At 41.7% G+C, this 19,942-nt stretch overlaps 2 protein-coding genes across 3 annotated transcripts in view; both read left to right on the top strand.

Moving 5' to 3' along the window:
• The first annotated feature begins 4,045 nt into the window (after nt 1–4,045).
• Nucleotides 4,046–19,942, top strand: part of LOC131696745 (zinc finger protein 79-like) — a 42,159-nt gene continuing 26,262 nt past the window's right edge. Inside the window, exon 1 of one of the 2 annotated variants that reach the window (XM_059018649.1) lies at nt 4,046–7,488. In XM_059018649.1, coding sequence (XP_058874632.1) covers nt 4,191–7,488 — 3,298 coding nt within the window. In that variant the 5' untranslated portion in view covers nt 4,046–4,190. The remainder of the gene's footprint in view (nt 7,489–19,942) is intronic. The other variant, XM_059018653.1, reaches the window with a different exon arrangement.
• On the top strand, nt 8,292–19,155 carry LOC131725237 (zinc finger protein 397-like). The gene is made up of 3 exons (XM_059018660.1): nt 8,292–8,563; nt 8,839–9,313; nt 16,833–19,155. Exons 2-3 carry the CDS (start codon nt 8,869–8,871, stop codon nt 17,519–17,521), a joined length of 1,134 nt encoding a protein of 377 aa, XP_058874643.1. The 5' UTR covers nt 8,292–8,563; nt 8,839–8,868; the 3' UTR covers nt 17,522–19,155.

Below are 19,942 nucleotides of genomic sequence, written 5' to 3' on the forward strand. Positions count from 1 at the left end.
ACACACAGACACACAGCACAGACACACTGACACACATACAGTACAAACACACAGCACAGACACACTGACACACATACAGTACAGACACACAGCACAGACACACTGACACACATACAGCACAGACACACAGCACAGACACACAGCACAGACACACTGACACACATACAGTACAGACACACAGCACAGACACACTGACACACACACAGTACAGACACACTGCACAGACACACACACAGCACAGACACACAGCACAGACATACTGACACACACACAGCACAGACACACAGCACAGACACACTGACACACATACAGTACAGATACACAGCACAGACACACTGACACACATACAGCACAGACACACAGCACAGACACACAGCACAGACACACTGACTCACATACAGTACAGACACACACCCAGTACAGACACACAGCACAGACACACTGACACACACCCAGTACAGACACACAGCACAGACACACTGACACACATACAGTACAGACACACAGCACAGACACACTGACACACATACAGTACAGACACACAGCACAGACACACTGACACACATACAGTACAGACACACAGCACAGACACACTGACACACATACAGTGCAGACACACAGCACAGACACACTGACACACATACAGTACAGACACACAGCACAGACACACTGACACACATACAGTACAGACACACAGCACAGACACACTGACACACACACAGTACAGACACACTGCACAGACACACTGACACACACACAGCACAGACAAACTGACACACAGACACACAGCACAGACACACTGACACACATACAGTACAGACACACAGCACAGACACACTGACACACATACAGTACAGACACACAGCACAGACACACTGACACACATACAGTACAGACACACAGCACAGACACACTGACACACACACAGCACAGACAAACTGACACACAGACACACAGCACAGACACACTGACACACATACAGTACAAACACACAGCACAGACACACTGACACACATACAGTACAGACACACAGCACAGACACACTGACACACATACAGCACAGACACACAGCACAGACACACAGCACAGACACACTGACACACATACAGTACAGACACACAGCACAGACACACTGACACACACACAGTACAGACACACTGCACAGACACACACACAGCACAGACACACAGCACAGACATACTGACACACACACAGCACAGACACACAGCACAGACACACTGACACACATACAGTACAGATACACAGCACAGACACACTGACACACATACAGCACAGACACACAGCACAGACACACAGCACAGACACACTGACTCACATACAGTACAGACACACACCCAGTACAGACACACAGCACAGACACACTGACACACACCCAGTACAGACACACAGCACAGACACACTGACACACATACAGTACAGACACACAGCACAGACACACTGACACACATACAGTACAGACACACAGCACAGACACACTGACACACATACAGTAGAGACACACAGCACAGACACACTGACACACATACAGTACAGACACACAGCACAGACACACTGACACACATACAGTACATACACACAGCACAGACACACTGACACACATACAGTACAGACACACAGCACAGACACACTGACACACATACAGCACAGACACACAGCACAGACACACAGCACAGACACACTGACACACATACAGTACAGACACACAGCAGACACACTGACACACACAAACAGTACAGAAACATACACTACAGACACACACAAACAGTACATACACATATACACACACACAGTACAGACACACACAGTACAGACACACTCAGTACAGACACACACACAATACACACACACAATACAGACAGTACAGACACATACACACACACAAAGACAGACAATACACACACACACAGTACACACACACATACACGTCTATATTACTAAGTGGGAACTATGATTCTCCACCAACCAAGTGGGGACCATAGATTCCCAACATTTCCATGAAGCGACTCAGACATAGAAAATTATGTTTTAAGCTGTATATTGATAATATTTGTGCAAATATTTTTTTTAATGTTTTTTTTAAAAAAAATCAGCCAAGTGGGGACTTGAACCACATCTACCCTACAAAGTGGGGACCTGCCCAGACTGCAGTGGGACTGTGTCTGAGCCTGCAGCCACTCAGAGCCCTGCTCTTCACACCCATTGGGTTTCTTACAATTAGCATTTAGCAGGTTTAAAGTCCTGCATTCTAGATAACTATCCTTGGAACTGATTAGAACATTTACAAATGGCAGTTTCTTAAGGGGTTTTTTTTGTAATTGTTCAATTGTAACTAGAAGATTATTTCTAAGATTTTAATCATACTAAATATCTGAATGTGTACCAAATATTCTTATAATTTTTAATAAATAAATGATAATTATTACTATAAGTATACAGTATAATTTTTAAATATATTAATAGAACTATGTCCCAATATACAAAATAACATATTCAAATGTATAAATAGCATTTACAAAATCGTGCGTCATTCTGTCCTATCCATGTAGGAACTCCATTACAATCTACAAAGAATTATGAACCCAATAAGGCATGGAACTAACACTACTATCACAAAATCATTATTTCTCTAATTAGCAGCTTTCCTTTATTAATTAACAAGGCTGATTAACACAATATGTACACACACACACTGGTGTGTGAGAGTTGCTCTGCACCATCTAAGTGGGGACGCGTCGTTCTGTACCATCTAAGTGGGGACTCGCGTCGTTCTGCACCATCTAAGTGGGGACTATATTGTAAGTATATAAAGGTTTATGAATCTGCCAGCAACTCACAGACAACTCGCAGGCGTCCGGCCGCCACAGGAGTTGCTGATGCGCGGTGAGACAAGGATTACCCTGCCGAACTAAGCCCTCCCAACCCAGACGGCGCTCGGCTAATTGTGCGCCACCCTCTCGGGACTCCCGGCCACGGTTGGATATAACATAGCCTGGATTCGAACCAGCGATCTCCAGGGGCCGGTCTTTCAAAATTTTTAATCCAGACAAAATGAATCTGGATTTTGTAATGGACATCTTTTCAAAGCTTTTAAGCCAGTCTTTAATTAACTCCTATTTATTTTAAAGAGGTAAACCACCTGTTCATTTTACAAAACTAGAACCACACAGCTGAGTGATACACTGTATTTCAAGCCCTCTCCAGCACTCTCAGTGTGTTTAGTTTTTCATGTTGTAACATTAACATGATGTCTTGTCCTTTTTTAAATCAATAGCAGTTAATTAAAGGCTGGAGGAAGCGCTTTGATAACGCGTCCCCTCGAGTCTCACAGAGCAGCGCACTCCTTGGCGTGTCTCATTGCTGGTGACTCTTCTGCTGCTGTGGACGCGGCTCTGTTGCCTGGTTTAGTTCGCAGCGCAGTCTGAGGAAGAGTCTAAATCTGTGCCGCTGGACAGCAGGGAGGAATACTGTCCTGGATAAAGAATAGGAGACAATCATACAGTTTAACAGAAACTAAATAAAAGCATGGGGTAGAAATAGCAGAGGTTACTGCCTGGAAGTTTACTCGTAAAGAATGACCTTTCTGCGACCCTGTGCTGTATTTACCAAAAACAAGTTCACACGCCCTGAACCTGCAAGACTAGCGAAGAGAAAGCTATGAAACTGCGAGCATGCCTGCGCCATTGTGGATCTGTTTGTGACAACGACGCTCAACTTGAATTAACCTGATACACTTCTAAAAACATTATCAGGGGTATCGCGTTAGTGTTTGAACATCTCATTCGGAAGAAGAGGACGGGAAATATCAATATAATTACACGAAACACAGATTATATATCTGCGTGAAACTCGCAGCATCGACGCTGCTGCCGCCTGATAGAGAAAGGACTATACCAACTCCGGCATGGGGGAGGGGTTACCTGAATTCAAATTGTATTCACTGGGAAAAATATAGAGCTACAAACAGCTCGATTATGATGTTAAAATTGAAAGTCATATTCATTTTTTATTAAAAGGTCTCCGATATCACAATTTCCTTTGCGGTTCATATTAGATGAATTGTCAAACCGCGCTGATCGGTTTGTATTTTGTGATTGGTATATTCCTCGTTCTGTGGGAGACAGACCCGTTCAGACACTGAGGGAGAGCAGAGAGGAGGTGAGAGAGTCTGCATGGAGCTCTACAATGTGTTTATAAACTACAGAGCGCTGTTATATTGTATTATTTTGAAAGGTCCGGGTTGTAGTGTGGTAGGAGCGCGTTGTTTTATCCGTTCAGACACTGAGGGAGAGCAGAGAGGAGGTGAGAGAGTCTGCATGGAGCTCTACAATGTGTTTATAAACTACAGAGCGCTGTTATATTGTATTATTTTGAAAGGTCCGGGTTGTAGTGTGGTAGGAGCGCGTTGTTTTATCCGTTCAGACACTGAGGGAGAGCAGAGAGGAGGTGAGAGAGTCTGCATGGAGCTCTACAATGTGTTTATAAACTACAGAGCGCTGTTATATTGTATTATTTTGAAAGGTCCGGGTTGTAGTGTGGTAGGAGCGCGTTGTTTTATCCGTTCAGACACTGAGGGAGAGCAGAGAGGAGGTGAGAGAGTCTGCATGGAGCTCTACAATGTGTTTATAAACTACAGAGCGCTGTTATATTGTATTATTTTGAAAGGTCCGGGTTGTAGTGTGGTAGGAGCGCGTTGTTTTATCCGTTCAGACACTGAGGGAGAGCAGAGAGGAGGTGAGAGAGTCTGCATGGAGCTCTACAATGTGTTTATAAACTACAGAGCGCTGTTATATTGTATTATTTTGAAAGGTCCGGGTTGTAGTGTGGTAGGAGCGCGTTGTTTTATCCGTTCAGACACTGAGGGAGAGCAGAGAGGAGGTGAGAGAGTCTGCATGGAGCTCTACAATGTGTTTATAAACTACAGAGCGCTGTTATATTGTATTATTTTGAAAGGTCCGGGTTGTAGTGTGGTAGGAGCGCGTTGTTTTATCCGTTCAGACACTGAGGGAGAGCAGAGAGGAGGTGAGAGAGTCTGCATGGAGCTCTACAATGTGTTTATAAACTACAGAGCGCTGTTATATTGTATTATTTTGAAAGGTCCGGGTTGTAGTGTGGTAGGAGCGCGTTGTTTTATCCGTTCAGACACTGAGGGAGAGCAGAGAGGAGGTGAGAGAGTCTGCATGGAGCTCTACAATGTGTTTATAAACTACAGAGCGCTGTTATATTGTATTATTTTGAAAGGTCCGGGTTGTAGTGTGGTAGGAGCGCGTTGTTTTATCCGTTCAGACACTGAGGGAGAGCAGAGAGGAGGTGAGAGAGTCTGCATGGAGCTCTACAATGTGTTTATAAACTACAGAGCGCTGTTATATTGTATTATTTTGAAAGGTCCGGGTTGTAGTGTGGTAGGAGCGCGTTGTTTTATCCGTTCAGACACTGAGGGAGAGCAGAGAGGAGGTGAGAGAGTCTGCATGGAGCTCTACAATGTGTTTATAAACTACAGAGCGCTGTTATATTGTATTATTTTGAAAGGTCCGGGTTGTAGTGTGGTAGGAGCGCGTTGTTTTATCCGTTCAGACACTGAGGGAGAGCAGAGAGGAGGTGAGAGAGTCTGCATGGAGCTCTACAATGTGTTTATAAACTACAGAGCGCTGTTATATTGTATTATTTTGAAAGGTCCGGGTTGTAGTGTGGTAGGAGCGCGTTGTTTTATCCGTTCAGACACTGAGGGAGAGCAGAGAGGAGGTGAGAGAGTCTGCATGGAGCTCTACAATGTGTTTATAAACTACAGAGCGCTGTTATATTGTATTATTTTGAAAGGTCCGGGTTGTAGTGTGGTAGGAGCGCGTTGTTTTATCCGTTCAGACACTGAGGGAGAGCAGAGAGGAGGTGAGAGAGTCTGCATGGAGCTCTACAATGTGTTTATAAACTACAGAGCGCTGTTATATTGTATTATTTTGAAAGGTCCGGGTTGTAGTGTGGTAGGAGCGCGTTGTTTTATCCGTTCAGACACTGAGGGAGAGCAGAGAGGAGGTGAGAGAGTCTGCATGGAGCTCTACAATGTGTTTATAAACTACAGAGCGCTGTTATATTGTATTATTTTGAAAGGTCCGGGTTGTAGTGTGGTAGGAGCGCGTTGTTTTATCCGTTCAGACACTGAGGGAGAGCAGAGAGGAGGTGAGAGAGTCTGCATGGAGCTCTACAATGTGTTTATAAACTACAGAGCGCTGTTATATTGTATTATTTTGAAAGGTCCGGGTTGTAGTGTGGTAGGAGCGCGTTGTTTTATCCGTTCAGACACTGAGGGAGAGCAGAGAGGAGATGAGAGAGTCTGCATGGAGCTCTACAATGTGTTTATAAACTACAGAGCGCTGTTATATTGTATTATTTTGAAAGGTCCGGGTTGTAGTGTGGTAGGAGCGCGTTGTTTTATCCGTTCAGACACTGAGGGAGAGCAGAGAGGAGGTGAGAGAGTCTGCATGGAGCTCTACAATGTGTTTATAAACTACAGAGCGCTGTTATATTGTATTATTTTGAAAGGTCCGGGTTGTAGTGTGGTAGGAGCGCGTTGTTTTATCCGTTCAGACACTGAGGGAGAGCAGAGAGGAGGTGAGAGAGTCTGCATGGAGCTCTACAATGTGTTTATAAACTACAGAGCGCTGTTATATTGTATTATTTTGAAAGGTCCGGGTTGTAGTGTGGTAGGAGCGCGTTGTTTTATCCGTTCAGACACTGAGGGAGAGCAGAGAGGAGGTGAGAGAGTCTGCATGGAGCTCTACAATGTGTTTATAAACTACAGAGCGCTGTTATATTGTATTATTTTGAAAGGTCCGGGTTGTAGTGTGGTAGGAGCGCGTTGTTTTATCCGTTCAGACACTGAGGGAGAGCAGAGAGGAGGTGAGAGAGTCTGCATGGAGCTCTACAATGTGTTTATAAACTACAGAGCGCTGTTATATTGTATTATTTTGAAAGGTCCGGGTTGTAGTGTGGTAGGAGCGCGTTGTTTTATCCGTTCAGACACTGAGGGAGAGCAGAGAGGAGGTGAGAGAGTCTGCATGGAGCTCTACAATGTGTTTATAAACTACAGAGCGCTGTTATATTGTATTATTTTGAAAGGTCCGGGTTGTAGTGTGGTAGGAGCGCGTTGTTTTATCCGTTCAGACACTGAGGGAGAGCAGAGAGGAGGTGAGAGAGTCTGCATGGAGCTCTACAATGTGTTTATAAACTACAGAGCGCTGTTATATTGTATTATTTTGAAAGGTCCGGGTTGTAGTGTGGTAGGAGCGCGTTGTTTTATCCGTTCAGACACTGAGGGAGAGCAGAGAGGAGGTGAGAGAGTCTGCATGGAGCTCTACAATGTGTTTATAAACTACAGAGCGCTGTTATATTGTATTATTTTGAAAGGTCCGGGTTGTAGTGTGGTAGGAGCGCGTTGTTTTATCCGTTCAGACACTGAGGGAGAGCAGAGAGGAGGTGAGAGAGTCTGCATGGAGCTCTACAATGTGTTTATAAACTACAGAGCGCTGTTATATTGTATTATTTTGAAAGGTCCGGGTTGTAGTGTGGTAGGAGCGCGTTGTTTTTGTGTGTGTGTGTGTGTTGTATTTGTGAAGCGGCGTGTCTGTGTCAGCGCGTTTGTTTTTCTTCTCATCCTCTCATTCACAGTCTGTGTGTTTCAGGGCTGACAGCTTCGCGGGTTTCCAGACAGATTCTCATTGTTCTGAAAGCGTCTCGCGGGTCAATACGGGTTTCGTTCTGTTACCCGGAGCGCGCGCCGGCTGCTCGTGGCTGCTGTCTTTCTGACGTCACACGCAGCTTGTGGAGAAGCGCGTCTCCAAACCTCGCAGCGCAGCTCAGTGACGCGCTTGAAAACGCGACACAGCATTCCCTAATAACACTTGCAGTGCATTATGACTTCAAAGCCATCACTGTAAGGCGATGATCTTATTATTTATTGATTTTATTTTGTTTTATTTTACTTTATTATTTATTTGATCACCAATTGCCACGGCAACACACTTTTTATTTATGTAGTACTTATTTTAAGGTAATAAATCAACACAATTCTCTAGGGATTTATTTATTTTTAATTCTTATTACTCTCTTACATCTCATTACATTATGTATGTGTGTGGAGATTAGATAAAGGGCTATTTGGAAGAGAAAATAGGAGGCACTTTTTTACACAGAAAATTGTGAGAGTCTGGAACCAACTCCCCAGTAACGTTGTTGAAGCGACACCCTGGGATCCTTCAAGAAACAGATTCTAATAATAATAATAGTACAATCTTTAGTTTTATAGCGCCTTTCATAGTGGTCCACCATCACAAAGTGGTGTGTGAGCTATGCATCAGCTGCAGAGTCACTTACAACAACGTCTCACCTGAAAGACGGAGCACAAGGAGGTGAAGTGACTTGCTCAGGGTCACACAATGAGTCAGTGGCTGAGCTGGGATTTGAACTGGGGACCTCCTGGTTACAAGTCTGTTTATTTAACCACTGGACCACACAGCCTCCTAAAAGGAACAACAAGCTCCTAACAACCAAGGTTTGAGGACAAAATGACTCCTTGCTGATCGGTCTTTTTAAGAGAATGTTTTATAAAACACCAAACATACTTATTAAATGAAAAGAGAACTATAGTAACTTTCATCCATCATTCTTGAGATTAGACAGATACAATCCTCTGGTATTATAAACGTATTACAAGAAATTCTGTGTCCCTTCAATAGTAAAGCCAGCCCTGCTATTAAAGCCAGGTTTTGTCGGTCCCTTGAATGGCCTTAGTAGCACTATATTTAAATAAATGCATTTCTCTTTCAGCTGCTACTAAGCAGAATCCCGTGTGCTGCCATGGACAGTGTGGAGATGGAATCTGTCCAGATTAAAGAGGAGTTCTCTGAACCTGAACTTGTCCCCTTTAGAGCGGAGGTCTCTGGGCTGGCTTCCCTCCCCATTAAACAGGAGCTCTGTGAGATGCAATGTGACAGCAGCCAGTCAGAGGTATCTGAGATTAAAGCTGAGCACAGTGAATTGGAGATCCCACAGACAGAAGAACCGCTTCCTGTTAAACAAGGAGAGGTGCTCGAAATTAACCGTATTAAACAGGAGCCCACTGAAGTAGAGTTTGACCACATGGAACCAGGGAAGGAAGAATCCGAGGACTTCAAACCAAACATCCCTAAGCTGGAGAGAGTCTGTGTGAGAGAGCAAGGTGCTGGAGAGGAAGGCTCTCCCAACAGCATGCAAGGAGGTGGAAAGGAAGACGGGCGCTCACATTCAGAATGCAGTCTAGCAGGTGAGTGACTCCCAGTAGCTGTGACATTGTCATTCTAGATTGCGTGATAGTGTGGCAGAGAGGGAGGGAGGGAGCATGTGGGTTACATTACTAGCTATTTGTTTTTCCTGTACCACTCACACCAGTTCAGGATAGGACTCACTACTGGTGATCTTAAGATACAGATATAAGCCTCTTTCACACGGGCACTCCTACCCGATTATACCAAGGGGGAGAAGAGCTAAAGTACTGTATATAACATTAGAAATGTTCAGTGTCTAAATAGAGGGATATTATTGTACATGTGTAGCGTTATTAGGGGTGCTTGATTCCGTTTCATTTATTTTAGACTTTTAGACTTCTACAAATAGTTAGTTTAAACGTTCAAGTAAAAACATTGAGAGTGCTATATCTTTTTAAATAAATAGCTTTCTATAAATGATCGCATAGCCTATATGTCTGTAAAAAGGTCTTCTGATTGTTCAGTGCTTTACCTCAGCTTTTCAACTCTCCTTAAAAATGCAGTTGATCCTGTTAAGTCGAGGTGCAGTCGGCACCCTCATTTCATATTTGAGTATCGTATAGACATTTATCAATGATTATCCATGCATTGAGGTTTTATTTTTCAAAATAAACAAACATTATATATTTTTTTTTTAACAGATGCTCTAATAACTAAAACAGTGTGTGTATAATAGTTAAACAAAAAGGCACGAGTTGCATTCAAATGAGAACACTTCAATTATATAAAAAACAAAAAATACAAAGGACTTACATTTAACAACTGAAAAGAATATGCGTGCGTCTGCATCAGATTAACATTGTAATAATCATTTAAAATACTGTATTTAACAGAAGTAATTTCTGAACTATGGTTTTTCAATACTGCTCACATTTTTATATCCAAAAGCAAAGCATTTGAATTAATCTCACAAACCGTGACTAATGTAACAATTGTACTAAATTCAGCTTATTTTTCTATAGTATTGCCATATAATCCAAACACAACATGCTTTGAAACAAAAGGTAATTAGTAGATTTAATAGATAAAAAAAAAGTGTTTTTCTTAATTTTTAAATCAAGAAGCCGTGCATCCAGTAGTCCTGCTTGTGATTGGTCTTCTCCAAGACGAATGTAAAGGCTTGAAGTGTGTATCCTAGCAACGCACTGATCTGCCGTACCAGCACACGAAGCAGCACACGAAGCACTCAAGGATTTAATGCAAACCAGCAAGACTACAAATCTGGATCAACAAAACACATGAACTTGTTGAATCAGTTGCGATCGTCTCAGTAATCAACCATGGTATTGTGTTTTCAGCCCGAGTTTTATCACGTTTCCTGCACTACCAGCCATGCACTTGCATTGTTGTTTGCCTGGGCTCCACCTCCTCCTCACTAGATCCAGCACCAGTAGTTATATTTTCATATATTTTAACATTGTTCCTGTACTGCTGCTGTAACTAAGCTCTGCAGAGCACAGTCTCCCTTTATATCACAATGTGCCCAGACAGCGCTTCGGTTATTTAGATCTCCTGAAGATAACATTGATAGTCATGAGAGCAAAAGCATGCTGGAAATTGCGAGGTGAATATCCAGTGACAATGATGTCACGTGACAAAGGCAGGAAATAGACAACGAAAGAAAACTCTGAGTAGCCGTTATTTGCAGACACCCTCCTGTTCTTAATATTTGAACTGCACATTTGACAAAGTTTAAACAGTTAAGCAAAATTAAAAACATTTGACACTTTGCTAACTTTTAACCGTTTAAACTTTGAATGATTAACACCCCTAAAAGTAATGCTATTGAAAAATATATAATTGTAGGGTGTTTTAGAGGAAATAGACCTGAAACATTACAGGAGAACTCTGAGGGCAGATTTTGATCCCAGGGCTCAGTTTCACCAGCGTCAGTCTTTACTGACTTTGCTTTTACACATAAAGTAAAGGCTATAAAGAGTATGTAGCGGGGTTCTGAAAAATATAGCGTTCCACGTCCCCACGTGTTGCTACAACTGTTTAAATAACGTACCTGTCATTTCTTTTCATTGTTCACTTCCAGACAATTTTTAACACATGACTTTAGTCTGTTGCAAAGCTCTTTTAGAAATGTCTGCTCTAGTGCACTGAGGTTTGAGATCTGTACTCTAACTCACTGCAGGAAGAGAGATCCATAAAACAGGGGTGAGTCTGAATAATCGAGTATTCGAAATGAAATTACTACTCGAACACTGTGATCAAGTTTCGAGTACTCGTTAATTTCTAAAACAAATGGAAAAATGAGCTAACTACACCCGAAAAAGCTTGGCATGGTATTTTGACAGAGGAGCAAGTTAAAAGTGATCAGCCACTACAATTGTCACCTCACTGATAGGTGAGGCGTCTCGACTGAAACAAGCAAGCAGTGCATCTTTACTGTGTGCAGTGGAGATGTGAGGCGTCTCGACTGAAACAAGCAAGCAAGCAGTGCATCTTTTACTGTGTGCAGTGGGGATGTGAGGCGTCTCGACTGAAGCAAGCAAGCAGTGCATCTTTTACTGTGTGCAGTGGAGATGTGAGGCGTCTAGGCTGAAACAAGCAAGCAAGCAGTGCATCTTTTACTGTGTGCAGTGGGGATGTGAGGCGTCTCGACTGAAACAAGCAAGCAGTGCATCTTTTACTGTGTGCAGTGGGGATGTGAGGCGTCTCGACTGAAGCAAGCAAGCAGTGCATCTTTTACTGTGTGCAGTGGGGATGTGAGGCGTCTCGACTGAAACAAGCAAGCAGTGCATCTTTTACTGTGTGCAGTGGGGATGTGAGGCGTCTTGACTGAAACAAGCAAGCAGTGCATCTTTTACTGTGTGCAGTGGGGATGTGAGGCGTCTCGACTGAAGCAAGCAAGCAGTGCATCTTTTACTGTGTGCAGTGGGGATGTGAGGCGTCTCGACTGAAACAAGCAAGCAGTGCATCTTTTAGAGATGTGAGGCGTCTCGACTGAAAAAAGGCTTTTTGTTTATTAAGCCATATCCACACGGAACTCGAGCAACACAAGCAAATAATTTAGAAGTCACTGCAGTATCCACACCAGCAGCAAGTGATGTGAGCGACGCCGCTTTGAGAAAATTCTGCATCGCTAAAATAGAACTTGTTTCTGTTTTTATTTTTTTTTCATTGCGCAACTGGAATGAAGCTGACCAATCTGAAGTAAGGTTAACACCCGTGACAGACATCAAACACACGCCTCAAAACACGTCCCATCCATGGGGTGAGGATGTTAACACTTTTATCTGAACACAACACTTCATGTCAAATTCGGGGATACGTGTTTTTATTTTACTGATAGAATGTCTGAATGCATAGAAAATATAATCATTCATAAGTAAATGAAGTCAGAGATGACTCAAACACATGATCTGATGTGTCACAGTCTTCAGCAGCGTTTATGAAGAAGTGTAGCAAAAAATGGATTTGCAGAACGGCATTGTTAGGGTGTGACCTGCGCATAATAACACAGATAATACTACTACTAAATAATAATAATAATAATAATAATAATAATAATAATAATATAATATTTATTATTATTAGTATTATTAGTATTATTAGTATTATTATGTTGTTGTTAAGTACTTCATTATCACCATCTTTATCATTATTATTATGCTGTTGTTGTTGAGCACTACATCTTGATTATTATTATATTATTATTATTATTATCAAGATGTAGTGCTTAACAACAACAACAACATAATAATAATGATAAAGATGGTGATAATGTAGTGCTCAACAACAACATAATAATACTACTACTAATAATAATACTACTACTACTACTAATAATAATAATAATAATAATAATAATAATAATAATAATGTTGCACTTTAAAATACTTTATTATTAAGTAACGTGTATATATATATTATTTTACAATGGAGTTGCCAGAGGTCAGGATGACCTTTTATCAAAACAAGCCCTGTTTTGTAAAGACAGCCCATCTCTAGTTTGTCCAATAGGAATGCGTGGGCTGGGTCATGTGTTTATTTCCAGTCTTCTGGATCCTTTCCAACATTGACATTCGGTGACTTCGCTCGCGTCGCTCTGTCTGGTGTGGATACGGCTTTAGAAGTGACCTTTCATTCAGATTTACACTGCAAACTACCCGGGCAATGCTAAACCTTTGCTCCTATTTATATATTATATATACACAGTGCCGTCCTACCCCACAACTTCCAAGTGAAAGAAATATTCTGGAAATTTGTAGAAAATTAATTAAAAATAAAAACTGAAATAGCTTGTTTGGATAAGTGTCCACCCCGCTTGTAATAGCAGTCCTAAAGTAGCTCAGATGTAACCAATAGCCTTCAAAATCACACACCAAGTTAAGTGGCCTCCACCTGTGTTAAATTGTAGTGATTTCAGGATAAATTCAGCAGTTCCTGTAGTTTCCCTCTGCTGGGTAGTGCATTTCAAAGCAAAGAGCATGATCACCAAGGCGCTTTCAAAAGAACTCTGGGACAAAGTTGTTGAAAGGCACAGATCAGGGGATGGGTATAAAAAAAATACCAAAGGCCTTGAATATCCCTTGGAGCATGGTCAAGACGATTATTAAGAAGTGGAAGGTGTATGGCACCACCAAGCCCCTGCCTAGATCAGGCCGTCCCTCAAACTGGATGACTGAGCAAGGAGACTGATCAGAGAGGCTACCAAGAGGCCAATGACAACTTTGCAAGAGCTACAGGCTTTTATGGCCAAGACTGGTCAAAGTGTGCATGTGACAACAATATCCCAAGCACTCCACAAATCTGGCCTGTATGGTAAGGTGGCAAGAAGGAAGCTGTTACTCAAGAAAGCCCACCTTGAATCCTGTTTGAAGTATGCAAAAAAACACGCAGGAGATTCTGTAGCCATGTGGCAAAAAGTTTTTTGGTCTGACAAAACTAAAATGGAACTTTTTGGCCTAAATTCAAAGCGTTATGTTTGGCACAAACCCAACACAGCGCATCACCCAAAGAACACCATCCCTACTGTGAAGCATGGTGGTGGCAGCATCATGTTATGGGGATGTTTCTCATCGGCAGGGACTGGGGCAATTGTCAGGATAGAAGGGAAAATGAATGGAGCAAAGTACAGTGAAGTCCTTGAGGAAAACCTGCTGCCCTCTGCAAGAAACCTGAAACTGAGACGGAAGTTCACCTTTCAGCATGACAACGACCCAAAGCACACAGCCAAATCTGCACTGGAGTGGCTAAGGAACAAAAAGGTAAATGTCATCAAGTGGCCCCGTCAGAGCCCCGACCTAAATCCAATCGAAAATTTCCATCAACGCTCCCCAAGGAACTTGACAGAGCTTTAACAGTTTTGTAAAGAAGAATGGGCAAATATTGCCTAATCTAGGTGTGCAAAGTTGGTAGAGACCTATCCCAACAGACTCACAGCTGTAATTGCTGCCAAAGGTGCTTCCACCAAGTATTAACTCAGGGGGTTGGTGACTTATCCAATTATGATCTTCCAGTTTTGTATTTGTAATATATCATCTTTTTCTCAATAAAAAAACTTTTTTTCCCCTTAACAGTGTGGAGTATGGTGTGTAGATAAGTGGAAAAAATCCTCATTTAAATGCATGAAACTCTGAGGCACTGACACAACAAAATGTGAAAAAAGTTCAAGGGGGTGTAGACTTTCTATAGGAACTGTGCATAAGAACATAAGAAAGTTTACAAACGAGAGGAGGCCATTCAGCCCATCTTGCTCGTTTGGTTGTTAGTAGCTTATTGATCCCTGAATCTCATCAAGCAGCTTCTTGAAGGATCCCAGGGTGTCAGCTTCACCAACATTACTGGGGAGTTGGTTCCAGACCCTCACAATTCTCTGTGTAAAAAAGTGCCTGCTATTTTCTGTTCTGAATGTCCCTTTATCTAATCTCCATTTGTGACCCCTAGTCCTTGTTTCTTTTTTCAGGTCACAAAAGTCCCCTGGGTTGACATTGTCTATACCTTTTAGGATTTTGAATGTTTGAATCAAATCGTCTGCAAATATCTTATTATTCGAAATTCCCACCCCTGACAAAAAATGTGAGTGTTGTGTTTGTTCGTTTGTCTAGTAAACTGTTTGTTTGTTTCTAAGACTACTAACACTGTCCGGAGCTGTAGCCGCAGGCCAGCATCAAACCCGGACACCAGCACTTCCCTCACCACAACAAATTGTATTACACACCACGAGCACTAAAATCACTCACTAAAGAACTGTGTCTGTGTTTTGTGTTACGTGTGGGTGTTAAAAGAACGGGACTTTTTGTTACGGGTCAAACCCGGGGATTCTAATCGAAGTGATACACGCCACTGTATCACTTTACAACAGTATTATTTACAGCTGATTGCCGTCAGCCTCTGGACATTGTGAAACCAACACACACTCTTGCACCTGGATATAACTGTGTGTCTGTTTTCTTGCACCTGGATATAATTGTGTGTCTGTTTTCTTGCACCTGGATATAATTGTCTGTCTGTTTTCTTCTGCACTGCTGCATTGCCTTCATCTGCACTCACTTACCCACTTTGCAACAGCGTCCCTATGTGTGGTTGCTGCTAATACTTTCTAAGAACCTGTCACTGTTATGAGTAATTAGAGGTTGAGGATTCAAAACTTTTATTCTTGGTATATTCGAATATCTTATTATTCAAAATTGCACACCTAACAAAAAACCTTAAGGGCTCTGGTTTTTCTGTTCCATACCACACCATGGATCGCTGTTGCTGTGTTACCTGACAATGTTGTCAATAATCCTGACGCTATCAGTGCACTAGGGTGGGCATTTTGAAAAGAGCTTTGAAACATACTTTAAAGTTATGTGTAAAAAGTTGTCATGATGTTAGCATTGAAAATAAATGACAGGTACGTTATTTAAACAGTTGTAGCAACACATGGGGATGTGGAACGCTATATTTTTTGGAACCCGCTACGTACTCTAAGTTTTTAACTTTAAGCTGGTGTAACCCAGTGCAAGCCCCCACAGCTGAAATTCATATGCTTTAATCCACTCCTCCACTGTTGTTGAACTCCATGGCAGTGCTTGACAACACAGTGGGGCTCGGGCACAGAAATATCACGCGTGCACGTCCAGCGATCTTTGAGAAACTGCCTCTGCACAGGGGATACACAATTCTATGGGTTACAGAAATCTGCATAACACCCGTCAGGACAATTTGATTTTGAGATGCATGCCTCGGTTTGAACGTCAGTGAAGTCAAGTTTTATCTGTATATCTAGTTTGTCTATGTGTTAATCCGGCCCTGCACATGCCCTGAGAGTTGGTTCATACATCACTGCAGATGAATGCGATACATCCAGCGCAGACCACAAGCGATTTCAGGTTACAGACGCATGAGAAAAGGCTGTACGACTTTCCAAAAAAGACGCATGTCGCAAGAGTGTGTGTGACCTGTCACACAGGGTCAGAGACCCTCGACTCCAACCACAAATTATGTCGGAGTCTGAATTATGAACCAACCTTAAGCCTACAAGCAGTCTGTCTTACTTTCTTTCCTGTTCATGTTTTCCAGGTTCCAGTCCAGCAGCTAAAGCGAGGGCAGACGGTGGAGAATATCCTGACTGTGGGAAAGGTTTAACGCAGTTAGGGCATTTAAACAAAATCCAGCGAACTCACACAGGCGAGAAACCGTATGGCTGCACTGACTGTGGGAAGAGTTTCAGTCATTCAAACAGCCTTGTTTTACACCAGCGAATTCACACAGGAGAGAAACCGTATCACTGCTCTGACTGTGGGAAGAGTTTCAGTCAGTCAAACAGCCTTGTTTTTCACCAGCGAACTCACACAGGAGAGAAACCGTATCACTGCTCTGACTGTGGGAAGAGTTTCAGTCGGTCAAACAGCCTTGTTTTACATGAACGAACTCACACAGGAGAGAAACCGTATCACTGCTCGGACTGTGGGAAGAATTTCAGTCGGTCAGGCAGCCTTGTTTCACACCAGCGAACTCACACAGGAGAGAAACCGTATCGCTGCTCTGACTGTGGGAAGAGTTTCAGACAGTTAGGCAGCCTTGTTTCACACCAGCGAACTCACACAGGAGAGAAACCGTATCACTGCTCTGACTGTGGGAAGAGTTTCAGTTGGTCAGACAGCCTTGTTTCACACCAGCGAACTCACAGAGGAGAGAAACTGTGTCTCTTAAACAAGCCCTTCCAAAACACCAGTGAATTCACAGAGGAGAGGAACCTTAAATACTGATTTGTGTATCACTCTTAACTCTTTCTGGTCCATTTATTCAGCATGTATGTTTTGTGTATCACTCTTAAGAGCATGCATTTTAAATTGTAAAAATGCAAATCCTCTCTCTTGCTCTCTGTCAAAGTGGGTGGTGACGCTAACACGTCACAAGAGGCTTCTCTGCTGTCAGTTTAACTCAGGCTGTCAATGCAGTCAGTGCCTGGGAGTGGGAATATGCAGAAAGGAAACTATTCCACACCTCATCTGATGGACGAGTCAGGAGAAATCAATAACTCAGTGTGGAAATGAGTTTCAGGATTTAACATTTAAACTTCATTAACTTGAAAATAAATAAATTGACGGGAATGAGTATCCAGACCCCTGATGTAGCATCCCAGAGACGAGACTGCAGCGTCCTTACTGGGCAACCGCCTGGAGGATGGGTCTTTGGAAATTCATCACTGTTGAAAAACGAATGAAAACTGATAGTGTTGCATGACTGTATTATGACATGAATGAGTGAATATTGCGTGACGTGTCTCTTTGCAGTGTGCATTGTCCATGCTTGTGTTTGTGTTGCTTTTGTAAAGTGCCCCGAGTAATAGCAGTGCAGTGTAACGGATGTGCAATGGATGTATTTATTTTTTTGAATGTAATAAGATTGAGTTTTATTGTGTGATTTTTATCATTTTTACTGTTGCACTGTCCCTTTAAACCTCAGGGAGACTATTGGTCTCAATAGTAATTGCAGTGCTAATTCGTAATGGGGCCAGCTGTATAAGAACAGGTGGGATTAATCAGTGCGAAGGCGATCGGGTTTGAGAGATTTGTGAGCTGAGAGCACGGGTCGGGGAACTACTGTTTGGTAAGGATTGTAACTTTTGAAGTGTAATACTGAGGCGCTGTGAATTGGCTGAAGCGCTAGAAGTTAATGGTAAACTATTCATATTGAATAGTTTGGTCCGCTCTATATTGGAGTGGTTTCAGTGAAGTATCCCCCGTGCTCTTAGACGTCGGTCGCAATTGTATGGGGTTGATTACAAAAGAGAATGTGCATTGTCTGTATTCTGAGTTGGTAATTACGATCCTGTGAATTTTGATGTAATTATCTGAGCGCTGCATACGAACTTTTTTTCTGTGTTATTGGTTGTTTTAGACTTTTAGAGTAGCGTTTCTGTCCTGATTATCCTAACTGTAATTGTGTATGTGTTTACAATGTATAGTTATAAGAGGTCTGTTAACTGTTGATTGCACACCTGCACTTTATCAACTTGTGTATTAACTAAAATAGCGGCTATTGGAGGGTTTAAGCATTATAGGCATGTTTTAGGTTGCATGACGTTTTCTGTTCTATGAAAATCACTGATTATTAGTTTTTTTTAAAGTGTGTTATTTAAGGTTTGTTTTATTGTTTGGAATTGTGTTTGTGGAAACCACTATTTGCTTGAAGGCTGTTATTTAAAAGTGTTATTGTGCTGTGAATTTTCTTTTTATTTAGAAGTGTTGGTGTGACATTATTTAGTTTAAAGTATCCTAGTGCTTAGGGTCTAATGGGATCGCTCTTTTTTAATAATCTGCTGCTATAGTTTAAAGGTTGCTGCTATCAAATCTGCTGCTATAGGTAAAAGCTGTGATATTTTGTTTAAATAAAATTCTTGTTTTTATACCTTGTGGTCCTCACTTTACACACTGAGCTGTCTTGATTTTTAAAGAACCTGTTATTTATTTGGAGTTATATTAACTTCAAATTGGCGTAGTCATTAATTCTACTTAATTTGGTTATTTTAAGATAGTCAGTTTAATTATAGGGATAACCGAGGGGGTTATCCTTGGTTAACTAGCGAACGGTGTTTAGGAGGGGGGCGCTACAACTGTGTTAAAGATGGTAACAGACTTTCAATGTACGTGTTTTAGAGCTAAACGTTTGTTGAGACACATTTATAAAGGGATCGGATTCGATTATGGTGTTTCCTATGGAGGAGAATTTGTGCCAAAATTTTAAATAAATAAATAAAATTCGAAACAGATAATTAAGTAAATAAATAAATAGAAATTGAATATTTATTTCGTGATTTATTTACGGATTTATTTAGTTTATTTATGTATTTCGTTTTTTATTTAATTTTAATTTATTTTTTATTTCATTTTTTTTATTTCGTTTTTTATTTCTTTCGTCTTAATTTTGGCACAATCTTTTCACCCTTGTATTTCGAGCTAGCGTCTATCATTCTCGATTGGCGGGACAATAAGTGACTCGTTGATCTCTTAACTTTGCCTGGTCATGGTGCTTTTGTTTTCGGAATCTGCTTTTCTCTGTATGATCAATGTCGTAATGTTTGTATTGTTAAGAAAGGCTCAGGCATGTAATATGCCCGCTGTATTTATGCTTTTCAAATAATGAATACATCGCCATTGCGTTCTAAATAAACCATTTAATCATCA

The sequence above is a fragment of the Acipenser ruthenus genome, unplaced genomic scaffold (assembly GCF_902713425.1).
Source record: "Acipenser ruthenus unplaced genomic scaffold, fAciRut3.2 maternal haplotype, whole genome shotgun sequence".
Taxonomy (NCBI): domain Eukaryota; kingdom Metazoa; phylum Chordata; class Actinopteri; order Acipenseriformes; family Acipenseridae; genus Acipenser; species Acipenser ruthenus.